This window comes from Hippoglossus stenolepis, chromosome 2 (assembly GCF_022539355.2).
Source record: "Hippoglossus stenolepis isolate QCI-W04-F060 chromosome 2, HSTE1.2, whole genome shotgun sequence".
NCBI classification, from domain to species: Eukaryota; Metazoa; Chordata; class Actinopteri; order Pleuronectiformes; family Pleuronectidae; genus Hippoglossus; species Hippoglossus stenolepis.
In genome coordinates, this window is record NC_061484.1 from 22,853,826 (window position 1) to 22,870,195 (window position 16,370).

The 16,370-nt window shown below is 43.1% G+C and overlaps 1 protein-coding gene across 1 annotated transcript; it reads left to right on the forward strand.

The window, feature by feature from the left end:
* The first annotated feature begins 164 nt into the window (after positions 1-164).
* LOC118116364 (E3 ubiquitin-protein ligase RBBP6) lies at positions 165-14,671 on the forward strand. The gene is given in 21 exon segments (XM_035168043.2): positions 165-1,297; positions 2,235-2,334; positions 2,540-2,579; positions 5,167-5,208; positions 5,340-5,428; positions 5,542-5,638; positions 5,726-5,868; positions 6,039-6,211; positions 6,338-6,441; positions 6,533-6,936; positions 7,050-7,113; positions 7,464-7,518; positions 7,611-7,665; positions 7,750-8,015; positions 8,018-8,066; positions 8,222-8,317; positions 8,454-10,068; positions 10,323-10,942; positions 11,064-11,134; positions 11,259-11,343; positions 12,638-14,671. Coding segments are annotated over 21 exon segments (5,304 nt in total). The 5' UTR covers positions 165-1,131; the 3' UTR covers positions 13,608-14,671.
* Positions 14,672-16,370: the final 1,699 nt, after the last annotated feature.

The window sequence follows — 16,370 nt, forward strand, 5'->3', positions numbered from 1 at the left end:
CAAATCCAAATTCAAAATTAAATTTGAATTAATATTTTAAAAAACACTTAATTATAGTTTGAATATTCTGTTTGCATTTGTCAATATTCAAGAAGTTTGACTCTCGCTCCATTTCTTAATAATAACATCGGCCCTGGTTTGGCTCCTTACACACTTCCGGTTCCGTCCTGCGCCATTTTGATGAAACAGCGAGGAGACGAGCAGCCCGGAGCGCCGAGGAGGATTTTATGGATTTAACTCGAAGAATTAACCGGATACGTAACTTTAGGCTTTTCTCGGCGAACGAGGACCGCGGACAGAAGAGGAGCCTCCGCGTGTCGACTGCGCCGCTGCTGGGTTTTGTGAGAGTACTCGACGGCTAACTTAGGGCTAGCGTTGTTAGCATAGCGGTGTGTTGAGCACTTAGCCACCATTGTTAGCGCAGAGGGAGCGTTAGCTAATCTCGAGGTGTAGCATGTTAGCCTTGGCATTAGCTAACTCGCAATTCTGACATCTGCCCGGTAGATCGCGGCTTTTCGGACACATGCTCTTTGAGGTCGAACTGCGGTTTACACAGACTGTGGACTGTTTGCGGACTCTGGTGATTTCTCGGTAGTGTTTTGGTTTTGGAAAAGAAATAAGAAACTGCTGCACTCGGAAGCACAACACCACCACCAGGACTGATGTCGAGGCGGTGAGGCCCGCTTGCTAGCGTCACTGGGTTCCCACTCAAGGACAATTCACGACGGACTTGTGGGCCCCATTTAAATCCCCGTGAGAAAACCGCAATCCAAACCCTGTGCTACATGGACTCTCTTGGATTTGGTGGCACCCTTGTTGCGTTCTCTCGGACTTGAAGGAACTGGCGAGGCACACGGCGCCCTTTAATGGCGCTCTGGCCTCGCACCTCCACCATTTTTCTTTGGCAGTGAGAAGGACCCTGTCGCAGTCTGCGAGCTGAACCCTTTCCTCATATGATTCCTGTCTTTGTCCACAGTGTTCCGGCCACTTTAGAGAGGGCTTGCCCGTTGAGCTCACCTGATTTAGCCTCCTGTGTTCAGTGTTGACGCTGTTTTTAGTTTGTTTTCATACCAGGCCTGTGGGTTTTTGTTTTTCACCCCCCCCCCCTCTGTGCTTAATTGACCTGTGAAAATGTCGTGTGTTCACTATAAGTTTTCTTCCAAACTGGACTACAACACAGTCACTTTCGATGGGCTGCATATCACCCTCAACGAGCTAAAAAAGCAGATTATGGGCCGGGAGCGCCTCAAGGCCACGGACTGCGACCTGCAGATCACAAATGCGCAGACTCGTGAAGGTAAGTTTGTCAGCTGACGCCTTTACTCATGTGTGACACATCTGTCAGACATTATATTTTTAGAGGGTTACCGTAAATGAGGGACGGGCAATTTGTGAGATTTGCTTATGAAACACTAGAAAAACTTTTATGCTTTCACCACATTAAGGCAGTGAGTGGATCCGTCAATGTTCACCATTCATTATGTGGATTTTCTGAACTGACTGAAGCAACTAGACGACAGACATACATAATCAGCAACTTCTTTTCTGGAATAAACCATTTTATTCACATGTGCCAATTAATAACCGATTCTAGCCTGTCAAACTATATTTGATCTGCTTTGACATCTATAATTGTAAATTTAATATTGTCGGTTAGAAAGATAAATTGGGTACCTAAACAAATTGATTTGAAAAGAAATGACGACAACTTGATAATGTTAATAATTCATTAATGCACCCTTAGATTGTTTTGGTCTTTAAATCGAACAACAGGTAATTTCCCTGGAGCCACAAGAGGATAAATTCAGATTAAAACAGTCTACTGCCTTATAGAGGACTAGAATAACCTTATAAACACAAGTAGCTGCTTTAAATACTCTTGATTGTTTAATCTCTTTACATGGTTCAGTCTAAAGTAACTGCCAACTATCTCCTGAGCCATATTGCTAGACACTCGTGTCAAGAGAAATTCTCTAATTTAACTATATATATATTTTTCATTTGTCTAGTGCCATGATTTCACAGCTTGCGTTGAAATTGTGACATGATACAGACCGTGATATTACCAACAATCCCGACGATTAAACAAAAAGTAGAAAATTCTTACTCTGGCAGTTTTAACAATGTCTTTGCAAACCCAATTTACTTTGCATCTGTTTAATAACAAAGGCCTATCAGTTCTGTTGGGTTGTCGTGTTTGTGTTTTCTAATGATTTGTTGCTTCTGTTTTGTAGAATATACCGATGATGAAGCCCACATCCCGAAACACTCCTCCGTGATTGTGCGTCGCACTCCGCTTGGTGGAGTAAAGCCCGCTGGCAGGACGTTCATTGTGTATGTATAACGTTATTACTGGTTTTATGATTAATCAGTAAAGTGACTGATGATTTTAAGTCACTGGTTTTTTTATATTAGGTTTCCTATAGTTTCCTTCGAGTAAAGATCACAGATCTTTAGCGTTATACTTGTTAAATTGATCCTGTAGTCGGTCACAATGTTGGTAACTGATGGTTTCTTTTTGTCCTGTGTGTTTTTGCAGAGATCGTTCTGACACAGCTGTGGTTGGACCGTCTAGACCCGTATGTAAAACAAACCCAAAAACAACACTCTGTCCTCCTCCTCCTCCTCCTCCTCCTCCTCCTCCTCCTCCTCTCACCTCTCACTCTCTCCCCCTCTTTCTGGCTTTAGTCACATGTCTCAAACATTCTGTCAACAATGATCGAGCTCTGTGTATCTTCTGTTGACCGTGTGTTGGCTGCATTTGTGTTGAGATCTCAACCTCTGTGTTTTATGATGTCTTTTTGGGGAGGGTTTCCTGGAGTCACCACAGCCAAAGTAGTTTGTTGTTTCTCTCTTTAGAAAATGGTTTTGTGTTTTGAAATTAGTAGATTAAAGTTTTAAATTCTTGCTGAATGAGACGAGGGTGATAAGAGAAACAACAGACTCGCCATTCTTGTTTTTGAATGCTCTGCAATGCCAATTGTTAAACTGTTGCCACTTTTTAATTGAGTGATAATTAATTTAAACTGTTAATGACTGTATTTCATATTGAAATGGTTTTGTACCCTGCATCAGGCCAGTCAAATGTATTTTTAAAGGGGTTTGTAAAAGGAAAACATGGTATTTTTGTATTGACCTGTCATTTTTATTTTCTGTGATATTTTATTTATGTGGTCTAAGAACCCAGTGGATCTAAGTGTGATTGGGATTAATTGTTAATAACTTTAAGGTTGTGTGAGTGAAACTCGCCGTTTATTTTTATTTTGAACGTTTAACCTGCTAAACTCTAAGATACCCAGATCTGTTGTTCAGTATCATTTACCAATGTCAATTGTTTTGTCTTGTACAATTTCACCATGGAGATGTTCTATTCTTTCTTGAGTATGGACTGCACACAATCCTTAAACCTTAAAGGCTCACAAATTTCATCCTGAATACTTCAATTTAATTCAGATGCTTCAGTGTCTTATTTTGAATCAAAGCAGGTACTACTTCAAAGTGTATTGTTTCAACTGTGGTTTGGGGCATCAGCAAGAAGCTAGTTTTTAATAAGTGAGCTGCTTTGACTTGGCCACTGACCTATAATGTTGTGACATGATCACAAAGCACTATAACACTTTATCGGTAAAGTAAACATCTTGTCAATCTTTGGAGGCCTTCCATGGTTGCTGCAGTGAGAAGTACACTGGTGTAGTGTGTCCTGTAAGCTGTAAGCTGCAGAACCTGTCAATAAAGTTGTTCAGCGGTTCAGTGTCAGAACCGCTTGCACCAGATCCCTGTGTGTTCCCTCCACAGCATTCTGCAATACCCAGTCTTTCCTCCGAGCTGTGCAAGTCATAATGGATGACCCCGCTCTGTCTGCCTTTTTAAAATTTACTTTCAGACAGTATTTTATAACAACCAGCCAGAGCAGTCTTATTGGTGAAAAATCTTTATCGTTTGTGTGTGAGACTTCATTCTTGTTGTTTATCGACTCCTGATCTGCATTATAGAGACATCCCTTTTCTCTCTGTCGTGGTGTAACAGCTTCAGGGAACAGTTTGAAGGAAAACTTGACATCTCTTAAACTCTCTTTAACTGGGACATTTAAAATGAACATCTTAACATTTGTGCCATATCAGCTCCACATATTTGACACTTTACAGAGTTGGCATTTTTTACTGAAACCACTCGGCACCACACTTTGTCAGCTCATTAGTTTTACAGAAAGCAGTCTTAAGCTGGTTTTCAAACTCTCATGACAACTTCTTTTGACAAGCCAGTGCAAAAACCTTAAATTACTGGCGAAAGAAAACTGCTAGCTTAAATTAAAATGTCAAGTATTCCTTTGAGAAACTCAGCCTCTCCTTACATAACGGGGGGTTTTAGTTTCTCAGCGCAGGGATGTGACGGTAGTGTAAACTTTGAATTGCTAATGAAGCCCAAAGAGACAGGTTTGATGCTCTTTGACAGTACTGTAGTAAGATGTTAAAGGCTGAGAAAATAAGCAGCTCTAGACTTGGCTATATGACAGCGTAGGCGCAATGAAAGTTTGCTTTACTTGTTCAATGTTAATACAGCTTTATTTTTAATTCTTAATTCTCTTAAGATTTCCAACCATTGACAATCAGTTTTAATATTGATTTTTTTGGGTTACAGTAAATCTTGCTACTAATTGTGATAAAATTTCCTTTTTGTATACTAGCTGTAAATGATTTTAAAGGGATTTGACTTCAGCATAAATACATAATTAAATAGTAGTTGTTTAATGGATGTAAACCGTGCTATTTATTCAAAATATTGTTTTTGTAGATAAGGATCTTTAAAATTCAATTAAACTCTTTTAATCAAGCAACTGTAAAAAGACCCAGCTCTAGATGGGTCTGTTAACCTTTTCTAGATTTTAACACAAAGCCGTCAGTAGAGAGCTGAGTGTTCTTTAGTTCAGTAATCCATGTCTAGGTTTGTGGACAGTCAGTGGTTTAAATGCTCACTCTAATATACTTAAGCATTATCTCCTGGACTTTGACTACTCGACAAACACCTTGATTTTGGTGCGAAGACTTAAATGGCGTGAGGGACTGGACACAGATGTGGTGGGGAACTATCTGGGCTCTTATCTTCCGCTGTGTATCGCTTAGATGTTCTGTTAACACCTTTATTATCTGTACTCTGATTCTCCTGCAGACGGATTCTTCTCCTTCTATGTCACTCGCCCAACTCGCCAAGGTAACGTATCTGCGCATGCCGGCTGAACTGCAAGAAAATGTTTCTTAAGTTGAATCGATTTGTCCCTGTTTTTATTTTGTGCTATTGATGTCCTACTTTTGTCTTTTGTTGTGTCTATCATGTGTTTTTAGACGGCTAACCTGGTCGACGCAAATGCATCAGAGGAAGACAAGATCAAAGCCATGATGTCACAGTCAAACCATGAATATGACCCGATACAGTTAGTACACAAACATTTTGCTCTTGTATTTGCCCAAAGTTGTATTATTTTTATATCATGAACATTCACCAGATGTGGACAGTTAAAAGAATAAGATTTACTTGTCTCTGTAGTTATTCCAAGAAAGCAGTTGGACCTCCACCCGCTCACTATACCTGCTATCGTTGTGGAAAGGCTGGTCATTACATTCGACAGTGCCCCATGCTGTTGGTAAGGATCCTGTATAATTTCATTTAATTCTCTGAAGTTAATTGTTTTAGATTTTAAATGAGTGATGATATTCTCTTAACTTTTCAGGTCCAGGATAAGAGTGTGGAGGGTCCTAAGCCAGTCAGGATAAGTAAGGGGATTCCTCAGAGTTTCATGGTGAAAGCAGAGCCTGGCACCAAAGGAGCCATGTTAACCAGCACTGGAGAATATGCAATACCTGCAATAGATGCGTAAGTGAAGGATATCCCCAAATACACACTATTTACCTCCTCCTCCTCCAAGAAAACTAATACTAGAATTAACTATTGTCATATTTATCTTTTTCATTTTATGTCTTCTGTGGTTTTTTACTTGTTATGACAAAGGCCTTAAATGTATAAATACGAATGTGTTCATACAGGGAAGCGTACGCACAAGGAAAGAAGGAGCGCCCCCCCTTTGTTCCACATGACCAGTCATCGTCTGAGGACGATGCAGACCCAATTCCTGACGAACTCCTGTGTCCAATCTGCAACGACCTGATGACGGACGCAGTAGTTATACCCTGCTGCGGAAACAGTTACTGCGATGATTGTAAGTTCTTTCTCGTAACATGGATTAGTAATACAAATCCGTCCTGGGCTATGTTTCATTGTTTCAGTGTGTTCATTTGGTAGTCAAATGGAATATAGCTTTGAACTAAGGACTGTTTGTTTCCAGGTATCCGGACGGCCTTACTGGACTCAGAGGAGCACATCTGTTTCACATGCAAACAATCAGATGTTTCACCTGATAATCTCATCGCCAACAAATTTCTACGACAGGTAACCCATTTCAAACACACGCTTTTTGATGTATGTCATATTTGTTTGATCAGAAGTTTTATGCAAATCTAAAATGTTTTTCTTCATGCAGGCTGTGAATAACTTCAAGAATGAAACAGGATACACCAAACTCGTACGCAAGCAGGTCCAACAGGCAGCACTGCCTCCGCCTCGTCTCCAGTTGTCCAGGCCTCTGCACTCAAGACAGCAGGACCCACTGCTGGCCAATGTCACTCACCCACCCCCTGCAAGCGTACCAACGGCTGCACCTCAAACACAGGTTCAGCCCCCTGCACCCTCTCCTCCTGTTCCTGGTCCTGTTTCTACTGCTGCGACTGCTACTGCTGCTGCGACTGCTACTGCTACTGCTGCTGCTCCTATTCCTCCTCATGCTGCTGCTGTCGAAGGTCAAGATGTTTCACCAGCTCCTGCACCTGTCGCTGACCAACATTCTCCTATGCACTCTACCGGCCAGGGCGAACCACCCCCACCTGGGTAAGTTTAGTCCCATATAGTTTGAACAATTACATGGAATCACCCACTCAACATGTGATGAAGTAAAGGGCCATTGCAACTCATCTCAATGTGTCTGCTTGTTTATGTTTCAGTGAAATGGATCCAGAACCTACTGTGAGACGAAGCCCAGAAAGTACCCCAGAAATTGGACCACATGTGAGTCCCCTCGGATGATCTGATAATAATGCATCTTTCATGGTTATTATAGAGCTCAATAGATAGTTTTCAGAACTAAAAATCCAAGGTAGACTCATCACAAGTTTTTGAAACGATGTTATAAGCTCCTGTAGAAGTCCTTATGATAGCAACTGCATATCAAGAAAAACGTGTTTTATTTACACAATCCCACAATCCATTCTAAAAGTGGGCATTCACTGTTACGCTCTATTATTGGAGTCATTAACTTACTTAAGTGCATCCTTACTACGCACCTGTACATCCATGAGAACTGGAATAGTAACGTCTCTGAAAGGTAACTACATTTTTTTCACTGATTTCTTCCGCAGGGCTACCATTTTTCTGTTGGCCTACCGCCACCGCCAAGGCCGCCACATCCATCAGGTAAGAGGTTGGATTTAGATCATTTAAGGAGGCTCGTGAGCTTGAAGGAAAGACATTCAGCAGCTAACTAAACTGTGTCTCTGCTCCATTAGGTCACCAGTCACGGCCCCATCACTCTCACCGAGGGGGAGGCAGACACTGGGAGAGGTGAGACCCTGTCTATGGAACTATTAAATGTTTTTATTCTAATATGTCGGCCTCTCGATGAATGTTTCTCTCCCTTTGAACCAGGTCCTTCAGAGGTAGAGGAGACCTTCCCCCTGCCCACCTCCAAACAGCTCCACCTCCTGGACCTGCTCCTCCGGTGTACCCGTCTCCATCCATGTACCCGCCCCCACCACAGCCCTACCCTCCTCCTTACACATCTGGCCTTCTACCTCCTCCTCCAATCGGTTACCCGCCCCAGCCAATTTATGCCCCTGGACCACCGGGGCTCAACCCTCCCTGGATCCCACCTGGTGTCCAGCCCCCTCTACCCCACCTTGGACCCCCTCTCTCAGCCCCCTCTCTAAGGAAGAATTCTACAGACAAAGGCACCGACAGGACAAGTGAGTAGTTTATTTTAGTTTTGAGTCGTCCTACAGCTACACTAGCTAATCATTTTGGGATTGATAGACATTTACATAACTTAGCGGGATTATGATGCATTCAGTATGATTAAGTAATTTTGAAAGTTTGACTGTTCTTGTCTTTGTATTCACAGAACTACATCCAAACTGGATGAATTCACAAAAGACTTCCACAAAGAGCTTATGAAGTACAGAAATCCACCAAAGAGAAGAAGACCATCTTATTCCAGGTAACTTAATTAAGAGGACATTTCCAAATTGGTTTTAGTTCATAAGCATAATCCTTCAAGCCATTCAGTCAATTTATTACTTAAGCTGATTTCTTTCTCTCTTGGTTTCCTGATTTTCTTCTCCATTCTTTCCCAGGTCCCGGTCATTCAGTCGTTCACCATTCAGCCGCTCTCCGTACACTCGCTCTAGATCAAGATCTAGATCCAGGACTTACTCTTATTCCCCAAGTCGATCCCGCTCCCGTTCACGCTCCCATGGGCGGTCTTTTCCACGCTCCCCTTATTCCAGGCACAATGGACGCAGTTACGGACGTTCACGGTCAAGGTCCCGCTCCCGCTCGCGTTCTTATGGGTATCGCCGCTCTGGCTCTCCGCGGTCTCCTCCTCCCTTCCGGGCCGGACCCTGGGAGGGAGCAGAAGGACCAGGACCCTTCAGGTCCCGGTCTCGCTCCCCTGGTGGCTTCCGGAACCGCAGCCCTGGTGGACGGAAGCCACCTCCTCGGGAGCTTCCACCGTATGAACTAAAGGGACCAAGTCCTGGAGGCCATGATCGCTGGGAGAGAGAAAGGTATCGACAATGGGAAAAGGAGTACACAGACTGGTACAACAAATACTACAAAGACTACGACAACCAACATCCCTCACTAAATCACAGAGGTCGCGGCAGCAGAGACAGGGAGAGGGACAGAATGTCTCCGTTACCCAGAGATTACTCCCCTCAGGGGAGAGGAAGAAGAGGTAGAGAAGAGAGAGGAGCTCCCCCTCACCATCCGCCATCCTCTTCATCATCAGGGACTAAGTCCAGCACAAAAGTCCTTAAAACAAAGAAAGTAAAAAAGAAGAAGCCCGGGGAGGAATCTGAGCCATCACACCATTCAGCAGACAGAGGTGATGCTACTCCTGTCAGAGATGAACCGATGGATGAAATCCCCTCAATCAATAAAACACCTCCCAGCTCCTCAAAACCTGCATCTGGCTCTGGAGTCAGTAAAGCTCCTACTTCTAAAAGTCCTGCTGCACCTGCTAAGCCCTCAAACAAGACCGTATCCAAGACCCAGTCTGATAAGACCAGGAAAGAGAAGGCTCAGAAAGTAAAACCTAAAGTGAAGACAGAGGCTGTGAAGACAGAGGCTGTGAAGGCAAAGAACGACAAAGTAAAGAAAAAGACCCCAGAAGCAGTGGTCATCAAAAAGAAAGACTCCTCGTCCTCCTCCTCCTCTGTCGCTAAACCGGTTAAGACCATTAAAGCAAATCCAGAAGATAATTTCAACTCAACTACCCCCAAAAAGGAAAAGAGTAAAAGCTCTACAGTGAGGCCTCCCCTGCTTAAGACCCCTCCACTCTCCTCCCAGACCCTGCCTCTACCTCATCCTTCTCTTCACGATGGCCCTCGACTCAGCCATGACATTCGGGGAAGAAGAGATCTTCCACCAGGTAGTGGTCTCCTCCCAATATCCCATCCACATGGACTCCCGCTCATCCATCGACCTCCCTCTCCGGTGGACGGACGGAGGAGGATGGGGGAGGAGGGCCGCTCTTTACTGGGACCTCCTCCTGGAAAGCTGCGGAGGATAGATGGACTAGGGGGTTGCAGCGATGTCCTCTCCCACTCACACATGTCTCACCAGCCCCCGCTCCACAGACTCCAACTCTCTTCAGACAGACCCGGTCTTCTTCCCCTGCCTGGGAGCCGTGAGATGATCCGAGGAGACGCAGATCGAGGAACCATCAGACCTCTAATGGACCTGCCGGTGGGTTTAATTCTCACAGACCTATTATGTTGTTTTTAAAATTATATTTATTCAATATGAATGTGTGACAGGTCAAATTTAACTGGCTGCCGCAGTTGAAGTAAAAATGCTAATCGACTCAAACTCTGCTTGGAACCACATTGTAGTGTGTTATAAGTATTTATTAAATGTTTCTACAAGGCGCATAAATGCTTAATACCATGACTTCTAATTGAACCTTTTCATTTTTTGTATGTATTTTTGTCCAATTCCAGATGCCACTCGCCCAGAGGAGGATCAAGTTGAACAGAGATCTGGGGAGAAAAGGCAGCACTGAGACGTCTGCCTCAGACAGAGCACCATTAGGTCCTGAGAAGATGTCGTCCACATCAGACCGATCAGCTTCTTCCAGCGTTTCCGAAGGTGACAGATCCAACAGTACAACAGAAGGGGCTGGACGAAAGGAGCTGTCTGCATCTGCAGAGAGAAGAACCTCTCGCGAAAGACCAGGGAGTGCTGGAGAGAGACTGCCGTGCTCAGACCGAGAGCAGGACAGAGTCTCAGGACCAGACAGAGATCGAGACAGAGTGTCTGGATCAGACAGAGACAGAGGTGTGGGTTCTGAAAGAGAGAGAGAGAGGGACAGGGTTTCGGGATCGAGCTCACAGAAAGTAGCAGCGACAGCGGAGAGAGACAGCGACAGAGAGAGGTCAGCGAGGACAGAACGAAGGACCTCCAGTAGTGGAAGTGGAGGAGGGCGGTCGGTCTGTCTGGATAAACTGACTATTGGTGAAAAATCCACTACCACCAGGACACCAACGGACCATCAGGAGAAACCAAGCGTGTCCTCCAAGGAGAGAAGTGAAGGTTCAGAAAGAGCTGCTAAATCGGACAGGTATGTTGTTCGCCTACTTGTCAAACAAACATCCATATCCATGTTTAAAATTAATAAATTATTTCAGTGGTATCTGTAAACACAGCTGTTATATGTGTAATTATACTCTCTTATTTCCCAGGAGTGTGTCCAAAGACAGAACAGAGAGGAGTGTCCCCTCAGGAGAGAAACCAGCTGCTGCTCAGAAAGAAGGTAATTAGAATCACTATGAGTGCACGCGTGTGTGAAGAGATGATAACTTTGATTTGGTTTTGAGCCATGTAATTATGCATTGATTAAACCTGTGTCTCATCACTGCTCCCTCTTGTTGCTCCAGCGGGGAAAGATGGCGAAGGGTCTGTTGTGAAGGGCAAACCCAGGATCAGTCGAAAGGTTCTGACGAGTCACAGCAGCTCCACCAGGTGAGGTTATTTGTTGACCATTTGATTTTAATTTTTTTTTTTATATCACATTGTTTGCTGCCTTGATGTTTTAGATACATTTTGTTTGTTGTCTTTGGGCAATTCTTGAGATTTTGAGTTGAATCCTCTGTCACAAACCAGATTTCCTGCAGGATAATGGAATCAAAGTTTAAATGAGTAGTGTTACTATGAAATACAGTAGCTTTGGCTTTAGTTTATTTTCTATAATAAAAGTTTGTTATTAGAAACCATTATTATTATCTAAACTCAATGAAAACTGTTCAGTGTTTAAACGTTGCATTGATCGTCTTGTCACTAGTTTGTAATGTCTCCAGTTTTAGACAAATAATGCGATTTGCGGCGTCTTGTGATGAGACTGTATTTAAAGGAAGAGTTTTTGGTAGATTTTACTGAGATTCTTTCGTTTTGATTGCATTTCCCAAAATCTTGAGCTGTATCGTTATTTGAGTAAAACTTAAGGAGCCAGTTAACTGGCTAAAGAGCTGCATGAATGGCTTCTGATGGCAGCTTTCCAATACTGGATATGTGAGGCTTGTTTCTGATCACTTTAACTTTTCAAATCCAACAAATCCACATTCACACCTAGTTTCACAGTGTTCTTGATCAGCTGTGTGGAGGTGAAAAAATTAACCAGCGTATCAACATCCCTCGAGACTCGTTTCTTCATTTATTTCACAGCTATTTTTGGGGCTTTTCATGTCATCAACTGAGAGCAATGTGGTTTAGGAGAAACTATTTGAAAATGTGCACCATTATCCCCTCTAACGATATCACACCCCACCCCTTTTGTGATAGACAGTTACTCTGGAACAGTTACAACCACAGTTATAATCTAAGGATTCTTGTATTAAAAATGGAGCTGAATTAATCAATTAATCAGTCGACAGAACATGAATTTACACATTTTGATGATTAATTAATCATTCAAATTATTTTGCAATCACAAGATCCCTAGTTCCACCTTCTTCGATTTTCTGCCTGTCTTTGTCTGTTGTAATATTAAGAGTTGAATCATCAAAGACATGTTATAGATCTAATGAATCAACTCATCAAGAGAATACGATTCATTAATAATTAAAATAGTTGAGTACAAGATAGAAAAAGAAAGTAAAAGGAAAAAAATAGGTTCATGATAAAAAAAAAAGTAGTTTTTCAGTATCAGAACTTTTTTTGAACTGTACCCAGCCCTTTAGGTTATTGTGTGAGGAAGATTGTTTGTACTCAACCTATCACATTCCTCAATCATCTTAAATGTTTTTTGTTATTTCCTCAGCTCTCGGTCGAGTCAGGAGACAAAGAGAAGCTCAGAAAAAGACCAGAAGAGCGTATCCTCTAAACCTGCAGAGCTGCCCCCCAGTAGCCCTGTGAACTCCAGAGGCCGCAGCCCCAGTGTCAGCCCAGCAGCCAGCCTGGCCAGAGAGGAGCCACTCATTCAGCCTCCTCCTCGCTCCAAATGGGAGCGAGAGGATGATGAAGAAGGGCAGGAAAATGGAGCCACTGAGCCCAAGGAGCCCTCACCGGTGCCTCAGAGGAGCCGAGGCAGAGAGGGGCAGACCGAGGCTCCTAAACCAGTCAAGAGCGAAGGCCGGGAGTCTGTCAGGGAGGAAAGGAGGGGAGCGGTGAGGGAGGAGAAGAAAATGAGAGCACCAAGGGAAGAGGGTAAGGGTGGTAGGGTGGCACAGGCAAATTCTGACAAACCAACCAAATCAAAAATGGTGAGGGAGGAGGGAAGAGGGTTGAGAGATGAAGGGAGATCTACAGCCAGGGATGAGGGGAGAGGAGCGACGGGGAAGGAGGAGAGATCAGCAGAAGGGAGAGGCGGAGGAGGACGAGAGGAGAGTCGTGGCCCAGAGCCCAGGAGACAACGTTTGTGTTCTGACCTGGGCCGTGAGACGGACGAGGCCGCCTTCGTCCCCGACTACAGCGAAGGTGAAGGCTCGGAGCCGGAGAGAGGAAGGAGCAGCCCCAGCCTGTCCGTCAGCCAAGCCTCCAGAAGTGCCAGCCCAAGCAACCCCAGCGACTCGGGGACCACCACCACTGCAGACAAGAAAAAGAAGAAACACAAGAAACACAAGAAACACAAAAAGCACAAGAAGCACGGCAGTCAGGAAAAAGCAGAGCCCAAGGAGCCCAAGGAGCACAAGCACAAACACAAGAAGAAGAAACACAAAAAGAACAAAGACAAAGATGGGGAGGAAGAGGAGGAGAAGACGGAGAAAGCAGAAGAGCCGGTTCCATGCTAACAGGAAGTCACCGAAATCTGGATCCTCCTTTGTTCACAAGGAGCGTAGGTGTTAAATGTCCACGGCACTGATGGCGGGTTGGTCTCTGTCCCTGCAGCTCTCCAGACCTTCACTTCACTGTGTTGTGTCTGGACTGCAGCAAAAATGTGAGCGCTGCTGCGGTTTCTTACACGTGAACCTCTTTGGCGACGTAGGGTCAAAATATTGTGCTGCACTATTGTGATCAACCGTGAGCAAACAGAAAGGACTTGATGATAATAGCCGATCACGAAGCAGTGAATTTAAATAGGAGTAACAAACTGTACTCAGGGATGTGAATGCTTATTTGTAGAGGAGAAATGGCTGTTTCTCTGCCTCTGATTTATTTGTAAATAGAGATGAACTGTTGCTTCGCATAATAATTTTTTCTCGGTTTGTTTTGCTCACATCCCTCCTGTGCTGTCCAAGGCTTCAACGCTGGATTAACCTTCAGTGTTGGGCCTTTGTAAGCTCTATTTTTTGCAGTTTTGCATGTTTTAGCACATTGACTAAACTACAAATTGTACATTATGCTTTCCTGCTCACCATTTTTAAGGTAATCAAATTTTTTGGTCAGCCATGGGGTTCAATTCATACCATGTTTTTTTGTATCATTTACTAAATTTAAATTAAGGCGATGTGGTTATTTTCATTCATTCAAATCTCAGACACCGATCAATTACGAGCTCATGAGTGAAATCCAGTATCTACTCCAGAAATGTTGAAACTCGTGGTTAGCAGTAAAGTTTGTGAATAATGGGCTAACATTTGCAAAAAAACCCTCACCAGTTTTTTCCTTTAATTTAAAGCAGACCAATCATGCTACACTGGATTGTATAAATCTAGGATGTGTTTACTAAAAATAGCAAATCAGTCTGCATGTTTTTGTTCCAAAGGTGCAGTAGCTGTCATGTTATGTGAGCGCGCGTGAGTGTGTGTGATGGTTTGAAACTGAAATGTGACGGAAATGGGAGAATTTGAGGGACTGATGTTCTTACAAGTGAGTTGTTGCTTCCTTTTTTTTTTATTAAAATGTTTTGACCTGATGAAAACGTCTCAGTTGTATTTTTTCGACATTTGAAGTCGCCCCACCAAACGAAACACGTGAATCGACATTAGGCCTTTGAGTTGTACATTTGTGTCTTTCAGGTGTTAATAATTAGAACTTTTCTTCTTCTTCTCAGAGCTCTGACCGTTCAGATGTATTGCTCAAATATAAATGTATTATCTATATGTTAAGGATAATTAAGATATAAAACCTATTCGAAACAATGAATGGTGGAAAGTTTACTTTAAATTGCAACGTGAGGTCACCTGCAGCTCTTTTGACTTTAAATGCAGGATGCTTGCCTTGTATTATTTTATGAAGGCAGATTTGTTCATTAAAGGCAAGTGGTGGTAGAGTGATGACTTTTCAATTCAGTTTTATTTGTTAAGCACCAAATATCAACATACATTATCCCAAGGCACTTTACAGGTAGAGACCTTTTAACCTAAAAATAAAAATAAAATAAAAAAGTTTGGCATCATAGGCAGCTGCCTCTAAAAGTGTGGCATCAAAGGCAGCTGCCTCTAAACAGTGTGGCATCAAAGGCAGCTGCCTCTAAACAGTGTGGCATCAAAGGCAGCTGCCTCTAAACAGTGTGGCATCATAGGCAGCTGCCTCTAAACAGTTTGGCATCAAAGGCAGGTGACTTTACATATCAGTGGCAGTTTCTGTTGACATCGAAAGAGTCTACATCGAAAGAGCCTCTACGAGCTACTACTTTTTTCACCTGTGCTTAATTGACCTGTGAAAATGTCGTATGTACACTATAAGTTTTCTTCCAAACTGCACTCCAAGACAGTCACTTTCGTTGGGCTGCATGTCACCCTCAAGGAGCTAAAAAGGCTGATTATGCGCCGGGAGCGCCTCCTGGCCACGGACTGCGACCTGCAGATCACCAATGATCAGACTGATCAAGGTAAGTTGTCAGCTGATGCCTTTACTCATGTGTGACACATCTGTCAGACATTATTTTGAGGGGGTTACTGTAAATGATAGACAGACTTTTACTCCTCAGAGAGACAGAGAGAAGAGAAGTGCTCAGTGGATGATGGGAGTTCCCCCAGCATTCTAGACCTATAACAGCATTAATAAGTGATGGTTCAGGACTCACCTGATCCAGCCCTAACTATAGGCTTTATCAAAAAGGAGCGTTTTAAGTTTAACCTTAAATTTAGAGATGGTCTTTGCCTCCCGCCTTGTAGCTGAAGACTCTACCTCCCATTCTGCTCTTACAGATTCTTGGAACCACAAGGGAGTCTGTGTTTTGGGAGCGAAGTGATCTATTTGGACAATACATTAAAACACATTTATGATGTCACCACATTAAGGCAATGAATGGATCCTTCATTACTCGCCATTCAACAGCAAAATAATCAGCAATTCGTAGAATAATAGTTTTATTTACCTTTTCGAGCAAAAATTGTCACAATGTGCCAATTAACAACAGATTCTAACCTCTCAAATAATATTTTCTCTGCTTTGACATCTATAGTTAGTACATTCAATATTATCAGGTAGAATAATATTATATTGGGTACCTAAATAAAATGGCTCGAAAAAAATGTGAGTCTGATGATAAATTCAATTTTCCTGTTTTATCTAAAAAAGTCCCCATAAAGTTCAGCCTACTGTTTTACTAGAATAACATAAACACAAGAAGCTGCTTTAAATACTCTAAACCAGGGGTCTTCAACATT